Here is a 9,638-nt window from a genome sequence, read left to right as displayed (position 1 = left end):
TATTTCAGCGATCATTACTTATTACAAGGATGTAGATTATAACTTCTTAAAACATTCAAATTGCTTTTGTGAAGCTAGAGTATTTCTAAGAACCCTGATTTTGAATGAAATCTAATGTAATATTTCAGGGTATAACAGTAACTTTCTGGTATGTTCAAACCAGATTTTTTTTCAGTGCTCCTACAATTCAGTTATCTCAGTAAAAAAAAAAAAAAAAAAAAAAAAAAAAAAAAAAAAAAAAAAAAAAAAAAAAAAAAAAAAAAAAATGTTATTTACTGATTTACGTCACCGAGCAAATTTCAGTCAACAGACTATTATTATTATTATTATTATTAGCTTACTAAGCTACAACCCTAGTTGGAAAAGCAGGATGCTATAAGCCCAAGGACTCCAACAAGAAAAAAATAGCCCAGTGATGAAAAGAAATAATGAAATAAATAAACTATATATGAGAAGTAATGAAAATTAAAATAACATAACTTCAGAACATTAACAACATAAAAATAAATCTTTCATAGATAAATTATAAAAAGAGACGTGTCAAAATGATACAGTACTTAAGAAAGAATTAATTTTGAAGAAATGAAAAAAGACAATTTTTAACTATTATGGAATGAAGAAAATGAAAGATATAAGTATCTTTTTATAGTTTATATATGAAAGATCTATAGGAATTTACTATTTTTAAAATATTTCATTTTAAGGGTTCGTTACTTTTTATACATAGTTTATTCATTTCCTTATCTTCTTTCCTCACTGGGCTATTCTATTCTGTTGGAGCCATTGGGCTTATATCATCATTTTACAACTAGCGTTGTAGCTTAGCTAATATATAAACTAAAAATTTTTAAAAATGAGTGAAATATATTAATAACAGTTTTCAAGAGTGTATTAATTATAGATATTAAACTGATAACCCAATGCCTTGAAGATGCTAGACTAAGAGGATAACTAAGTTGACTTAGTTTTGGTCATTGTACCGAGTCACCATCCACAAATCACAGAGGTGAATAAGATGGTCTACGTGTTTAACTGTCCGAGGAAGCCCATGAGACAGTACCTGTCCTATCCCTCCATGCAGAAAGCTTTGTAGTTGGCATCAACCTGCTAATGGAACTCTATGCTGGTGAACAACGTGGGGAGTAAATAATGAAACAATTGTTAAGTATGTCCCACCTATGCAACACCATGAAGGATTGGAATGTCTCTCATTATTTGTGAACAACTTTACACTAAAACTATAATACCGATTTCGACCAAACTTGGTAGTCATGTTGGGTATCACCCAAGGATGAATCTGTAACCTTTTGGATAAAGTACATCGTAGTACAAGCACGCAGCAGTACTTTGAAAATAATCGCAATGTTAACTAAATGGTGCATATTTCATTAGTTTATTTATTTATTTATTTTCTTGTGAACATTACATTAAAACTACTGAACCAATTTCAACTAAACTTGCTGGATATGGGGGATATGACCTAGGGGAAAATATCTATTAGATTTTGAAGAAATTTAATTCATGTAGGCCCTAAATACCTCTTAATATCGAATTTGCTATTCATGGGAATTAGAGAATAAAGGGAAATTAACCTTAGGATAATAGCTTTTTGTTGACCAAGGATTTGAACCAGTACTAAGCTGAAACTCAAGTGCAAGTACACAGTAGAGTTAAGGGCAAAATAAGACTGCTTAACATGGAAAGGCATGCTCTCTACTGAGTGTCCTTATTACCATTGGGATCATATGCGTTGCAAGTATAAGCAGACGAATGGGACCAGTTTTGGGCCTGAGATGAAGAAACGAACAACAACCTATCTCACAGGACTTTAAAGGAACCTTGTAATGTTTATAGCTCACGTAAACTAGACATCGATCAGATAAGGGAAGTTCATTATGAAGAAAATGTCACGGAATGGGGCATATTGAAGACGCGCCTTTCTGGCGATTGCCGGACTCGGGTTCGAGCCCTGCTCAAGCTCTATAGTTTTTTGCTTGTAGTGCCTCCAACCTCACCATCCTTGTGAGCTAAGGATGGGGGCTTTGGATGTGTCTATAAGTCTACCTGGTAACTCGGCTGAGTCACCAGCTGCCATTGCCTTGCCCTCCCTGGTCCTAGTTAAGGTGGAGAAGGTGCTTGGATGCGGGTCTTATGTATATATGGTCAGTCACTAGGGCACTGTCCTACTAGCTGGGGCGCTGTCAATGTCCTTTGCCTCTGCCATTTATGAGTCACCTTTAAACCATACCACCACAATCATCAAACAAGCTGCAACCACAACCAGGTAGCCTACTACCAGATCCAATCAAAGAAATCAAACATATCGACCACTGAATCTTCACAGATAGGAGCAGACCGACAACCCTCACCTAGATCTCACACAGTCATGAAGTATTCTCAATACATGCCAATGGAGCTAAAGTGATGGCCAAGCACTTATGTTTCCAGTGCCTTTGCAACAACCACAATGCACCACCGTGCCAATGAGTGACAACATGCACAAATTGCTTCAGTAGTCATCATTTGTATCCCGTTAGTCTCAATATCAACACCTCTATCGCGACCTCTGTTTTCCAGAGACCCCAGTCACGAGACTGCAGTGATGACAATAAAAAAGCAACAGAGAGCCATCACCATTTCTACTGCCACCCTCTGCTTTATGGCTAAATGGAAATGTGAACCAAGTTGGATAGTGACTCGCCACACACATTCATTCACCCCAATTTCGTGGAGCACTCCAGTTGCACCTTGCAAGTCAGATGACCCTAACCTTCAGTGAAACTCGCACTCCTTAGGGCCCCTAAACACAAGCCAATTTTCAGCGGACGGTATCTGTTTTGTGGCGAAAAAATGTACAGAAATTTGTTTCTATGGATGCCCGCACACGAACCAATTTCTAGTGACTGGGTGTTCACATCTTCCATCTTCACATTTTTGTGGCACCACGAAACATTGGCAGCCTCTGTCCACTGAAAATTGGCCTGTGTGCAGACATCCTTAGACTTACGATATCCAGACTGGCAGATCATAAACATAGCAAAATCTGTCATAAACTTGCATAAATGAAAACCAGACGAAAATACGAGACTATAACTTTCCAGTTTGAAGTTTGAAGCATTAAGAAATAGGAACGTATAATTATAAATGTAGATCCGTGTATCTTTATTATGAAAATGTCAGTAACAATTCAGGATTTATCTTAGTGTTTTCTGGTAGTATCAACAAAGGCGACGGAAATAGGAAATTGGAGCGATACTGAACGCCTTAAAAAATACAAGATATAAACTAGGCCTATAAAGTATCTAGAAGAACAAAAACCGAATAAGAGTTTGTTTACTTTGATAAAACCGAGATAAAACAAACGAAAACAACAGTTCAAATATCAGGAGCTACAGATAAAATAGTATTATTGACTTTATAATCAATGAGCATTATTCGAAATTTTAAGTGCATAAAAGTAACATTAATTTACGAAATATTAAGAGATTGTTAGTAAACAGAATACTTGAAACATCTTAATTCTGTTCCGGTAAAGCAGACGAAAATAGAAAATTAGAATATAAAAGTAGTGAAAACACAGTACAATATTTTGGGGAAATTATCTGTCGTAGTTTTTATTAAATCAAACACGCGCAGATTGCTTACGTGCATACAGTCTATGGAGAAAATGTCTGGAATATTGTCCAATAGCGTAATTAAGTATACAATTTTCAACCACAGTTTTAAAGCTTACCTAAAACGATTAAAGGTTTAAAGGTCGCTCATGAATGGCAGAGGTAAGGGACAGTGACATAGCCCTATCAATCAGGACAATGACCTAGAGACTGACCCTATATTATATGATCAGCGCCCAAGCCTCCTCTCCACACAAGCTAGGACCAGGGAGGGTCAGGCAGTGGCTGCTGATGACTCAGCAGATAGACCTGTATACTTCCCCAAACCCCCCAACCTTAGCTCACAAGGATGGTAAAGTTGCAGACACAAGTGGCACTAATGATTCTGAGCGGGACTCGAACCACCGACTAGCGAACACCAGGCAGAGACGTTACCAATCTCGCCACATCGGCTTTCAAATATCTTGAATTCAGGCCAAAATTTCGTAACGTTACAACAGGTTGATCATTTTTTCTTACTGATGACGATAATGGTAAACTATAAATTCATCAAAGGAAACTTCGATCAGATCTAATCTCAGTCATCAACTTATCGTAGATGGCATTAGCTCAATAGCAGTAGAGGCTTCATTGCTAAGTTAGTAAAATAAAAGTATAGCTTGGTGATTTGCTTTAAGCTACTCTAGTCAGTAGTGCATGACGTACCGGACACACCCTTCATCTATCTCAGTTACCTTTGGAACGAAGATGAGTCGACCATGTATCTCTCTCTCTCTCTCTCTCTCTCTCTCTCTCTCTCTCTCTCTCTCTCTCTCTCTCTCTCTCTCTCTCTCTCTATATATATATATATATATATATATATGCATATATATATATATATATATATATATATATATATATATATATATATATATATATATATATATATATATATATATATATATATATATATATATATATATATGCGTGTGTGTGTGTATGGCAGAAAAAGGGCAACATAGATACGATAGCAAACTACAGTGGAGGATATTCTAAAATAAAAAAAAAAAAAAAATTGACATGGGCAAGACATATAATGAGGAGGATAGATGGATATTATGAATAATAGAATGATCACTATAGATTACAAAAAAAAAAAAAAAAAAAAAAAAAACAGGGAAAGAAGGAGAAGACGATGGATTGACGAACTAAGAAAGTTTGCGGATGTGGACTTGCACGGAAAGCCCATAAACAGAAGCAAGTGGAAGGGCATATGTCTGAGGCCTTTGTCCGGCAGTGGACTAGTAGCGGTTGATGATGATATTATATATATATATATATATATATATATATATATATATATATATATATATATATATATATATATATATACATATATATATATATATATATATATATATATATATATATATATATATATATATATATATGAGTATTTCAAATATCTGTTTATAGGATTGAAATATATGCAAAGTACCATACCAGAAATACCTTTTTTTTATCAAATAAAAATTCATGTATTTTCTTCATTGAAATACATGAAAGTAATTCCTATGATAAAAATGCATGAATATTTTCATTAAGATCTCCCTGGATTCATACATTTTTAAATATCAACTTTTTTATTAATAGACATTTCTTCACGATTGTTTCCATATGTATAGAATTATTTTGGTCGGTCTGGTTACCTTAGTTTTATCAAGTGTTTTATTATTATTGTTATTAGCTAAGCTACAATCCTAGTTGGAAAAGCAGGATGCTAAATGCCCAAAGACTCCAACATGGAAAAATAGCCCAGTGAGGAAAGGAAATGAGGAAATAAATACTCTACAGGAAAAGGATTAAACTATTGAAACGAAATACTTTAAGAACAGTAACCTACGTTTCATTTCCTTCTCTTTCCAACTCCATCATCTATTAAAAAGTATGTCGGGCAATAATATAAAAAAAAAAAAAAAAAAAAAACTGCGTAGTTTTTAGGATAAAATTAGGGCGAGCTAGCCCGTTAGCAAACCGGTTATACAGTATGAGACAATTCATGTCCGCACCGTTAGCTTCACCTGCAGAGGGCGAGGGAAGGGCTCGATTGCAATGCTCTTGTGGTCTGAAGAGAAAGACTTCATTTTTTTTTTTTGTGCTCTTTGGTGACATTTTCTAATATAGAAGAAAAATTATTACAAAACACTTATGTTGTGTGTGTGTGTGTGTGTGTGTGTGAGAGAGAGAGAGAGAGAGAGAGAGAGAGAGAGAGAGAGAGAGAGAGAGAGAGAGAGAGAGAGAGAGATTTTATTTAGAAATTTTACGCCGCTTCTTTCTAGTAACTGGTTTAGTAGTGTGGTAATAATAATAATAATAATAATAATCATCATCATCATCTCCTACACCTATTGATAGCAGGATAAACATAAGCTTTAAAAAGTTAAGGAACATATGTATGGGTAAAAATTATATATATATATATATATATATATATATATATATATATATATATATATATATATATATATATATATATATATATATATTCAAACGGTTGAATTACCCAAACAATAACTGACAAAAAAGAAAAAAAAAACTTATGTAGCGGGGTTCTTTCTTAACATAAAGCATTGCATGTTTATAATAATCGAAATGAACTGTGCTATTTGTATTAATTCTATATATCAGGATGTCATTTAGCTGAAAGTACGAAAGACCCGGTTCATTCAAATCTTTGGTAATTTATCATAACTTCAGCTGAAAGGAACAACTTCGTCACTGTCGACGGTCTAAGTTAGAATTCAATCCGCGAGAAATAAACATACCTGAGGCAACACTGGATAGTATTGTGATCTCCTTGTTGGATGATTATTATTATTATTATTATTATTATTATTATTATTATTATTATTATTCTTAAATGCTAAGCTACAACTCTAGTTGGAAACGCGGGATGCTATAAGCCCAGGTGCCCCAACAGGGAAAATAGCCCAGTGAGGAAAGGAAACAATGAAAAATAAAATAGTTTAAGAATAGTTAAAACATTGAAATAAATATTTCCTATATAAACTATAAAAACTTTAACAAAACAAGAAGACGAGAAACAGTGTACCCGAGAGTACCCTCAAGCAAGAGATATTCTATTTTGAGAAAAACACGATTCTATTGAATTGGTATCCATATTGCTTAACCTCTCTTCAAAGAGGCTTACAACGTTCCGCTGTACAATGAATGTTTTTTCGTTTTCTTGCTTCGGTAGCGTAAACACATAATGGAATTCTTAGCGCCAACACGAAGAAACAAACTATTTAAATTCCTTTTCACAAAAACTAGGATATTCGTTAAGGTTCATAACTGTTGCCATAAAAGTAATTATGTTTATTTCTATAATGCAGAAAAAAATAAAACTTGGAATGTTTTTTAAATTAGAATTAGGCTACATCGACATTTCTACCGTAAAATAGATAAAAAAATATCAGTGAAGTAAATTATCTAACTTGCATGAAAAATACAATTTACCTTCCGGGGATGATTTTACTACTGGTGTTGTATAAAAAGGTTAAATATTGCAATTCGTTGCAAGTTGGAGAAATTGTTGAAACCTTTCTACTGACATGAAAACGCCAAATGTTTCCTGGCAAACACACACACACACTGCATTTATCCTTCAAAATCAAACCATTGTTCTCTAGTCTTGGGTAGTGCCATAGCCTCTGTACCATGGTCTTCCACTGTCTTAGGTTAGAGTTCTTTTGCTTGAGGGTACACTCAGGCACACTGTTCTATCTAGTTTCTCTTCCTCTTGTTTCGTTAAAGTTTTTATAGTTTATATAGGAAATATTTATTTTAATGTTACTATTTTTAAAATATTTTATTTTTCCTTCTTTCCTCTCCTCACTGGGATATTTTCCCTGTTGGGGCCCCTGGGCTTATAGCATTTTGCAACTAGGGTTGTAGCTTAGCATTTAATAATAATAATAATAATAATAATAATAATAATAATAATAATAATAATAATAATAACGGGATGATGTTCACCGCATGGTCTTCAACAACAGTTTGTTATTAGGTAAGTGCAACATTAATATGATGTAAGAAGCTTACTCAATTCCATTACTAAGATCAATGACAGCTGATCCTTCGTTAAGGTAGACTAAATCAACAAAGAACATGTGACTAGGAATTTTTCTTCTATGTAAATAGGAGACGGATTCCGAATACAGTAGATAGCTGTTTATCCATTCAGCTTCCCCTTCTGCCCAAGGTCTTAGGCATATATTTTGGTCTAATTCTTTAAGCGATGGATAACAATGATAACTATCTTTATTTCAATTGTTTGAATAGTTATCATAATCAGTCCTTGTGTATTATATTTCCGCATACCTTCAATATAAATGGAATATTTTGTTGAAATTTTCTAAGTTTCCAATGGATTGGAGAAACCTCGAAACAGTAGGAAGTACTCTTATTGCAAGGTCGTCGCCCTATTGAATATCTGTAATGACTGCTAATGAATCGTAGAGAAATCTCTCACGCCTTGCATGTTTCATGTATCCTTTTTAGTATTCTGTCGTTGAAATCACCACATTTAGTAAATATTCCTTGCATCGTGCAGAAATCTGCATTGTTTGAAATTATCATTATTTTTTCTTTCTTTGCAAACTCACTTTAAGGCGATGAAGATCAACAAGAATACTGATACTGACGAATTTGACGAAATAAATTGGGAAAATTAATGCCGAAATCATACGCTATAACATTAACATTTTCATTCAAGCAGAACAATAAGATATTGTTCTTATCTCTATGATTACAAATATTGTTATGCCTACCTTCATCTGAAGTTATTGTATTGTCACACTTAAGCAACCTCTAACACTGTACCGACATCCACGATGTCAACAAACCAACTGACGGCGGTGACGGGCGGTCGGTGAGTGAGTCGGTGTCTCGGTGAGCTCCGAGCATCGCTACGGCCTCCAGCTACCTTATAGGTGGTGATCCTGTACGCGTCTGCTTTGCTGGAATCAGACACGATAAAATCGGGATATAGAAGAGCTCAACCCCTTTTGTGGAAGTTAATTAGCTAAGTTTTATCTGGCTGTCAATAGATGGCTCTGCTCTCTCTCTCTCTCTCTCTCTCTCTCTCTCTCTCTCTCTCTCTCTCTCTCTCTCTCTCTCAAAAGACGTTACGAACTGTAGGAAAGAAAATACACGAGTTAGGCCTACTTATGTAGCCTAATATAGCAACCGACGAATCAAGCCCTAACTAGTATCATCTCCATGTTTGATAAACCATCTATGAAAAACTACGAAAATAAACCCAGAATACTTTTACGCGCTTTTGATAGTTTGTATCTCGTTTAGAACGGATTTTTTTTTAAACAGTTGCCTTGAATATAGGAAATTTACAATTGTGATATGGTGAGTAGGCGTGTGCAACCAAACTGTTTTGTTTTGTCAACCGCAACCAATTTCCATCTATTTCACCGTAGTCTTGTAATGGCGTCAAATAAACATGAACATTAGAAATGAACTACAACGGTAATTTTAGGCCAATGAATATGCGGTTGAACAAGATGAAAGTAAAACTGCAATTGGCAATCTGCTAGATTGGGGTTCGAGACTCTACCAAGCTAAATAGTTTCTTGTAGAGTCTGCAACCTTACCAACTTTGTAAGCTAATGAGGGGATTTTGAGGTACAGTAGCCTATATGTTTACCTACTGGCTCATCAGCAACCATTGCCTGGCCCTCCCTGGTTCTAGCTTGGTTGGAGAGAAAGCTTGGACACTCACTATATTATTATTATTATTATTATTATTATTATTATTATTATTATTATTATTATTATTATTATTATTATTATTACTTGCTAAGCTACAACCATACTTGAAAAAGCAGGATGCTATAAGCTCTAGGGCTCCAACAGGGAAAATACCCCAGTGAAGACAGTTAACAAGGAACGATCGAATATCTTAAGAACAGTAACAATATTGAAATAAATATTTCCTTTATAAACTATAAAAAAAAAACTTTATCAAAA

The 9,638-nt window shown here is 34.4% G+C and overlaps 1 protein-coding gene across 1 annotated transcript in view; it reads right to left on the bottom strand.

The window, feature by feature from the left end:
* LOC137623630 (uncharacterized) overlaps positions 1–8,563 on the bottom strand; it is a 37,210-nt gene extending 28,647 nt beyond the window's left edge. The window contains exon 1 of the mRNA XM_068354462.1: positions 8,426–8,563. Within this exon, the coding sequence (XP_068210563.1) occupies positions 8,426–8,431 (6 nt within the window). The 5' untranslated portion in view covers positions 8,432–8,563. The remainder of the gene's footprint in view (positions 1–8,425) is intronic.
* Positions 8,564–9,638: the final 1,075 nt, after the last annotated feature.

Source organism: Palaemon carinicauda, chromosome 30 (assembly GCF_036898095.1).
Source record: "Palaemon carinicauda isolate YSFRI2023 chromosome 30, ASM3689809v2, whole genome shotgun sequence".
NCBI lineage: Eukaryota > Metazoa > Arthropoda > Malacostraca > Decapoda > Palaemonidae > Palaemon > Palaemon carinicauda.
This window is presented reverse-complemented; position numbering and strand designations above follow the sequence as displayed.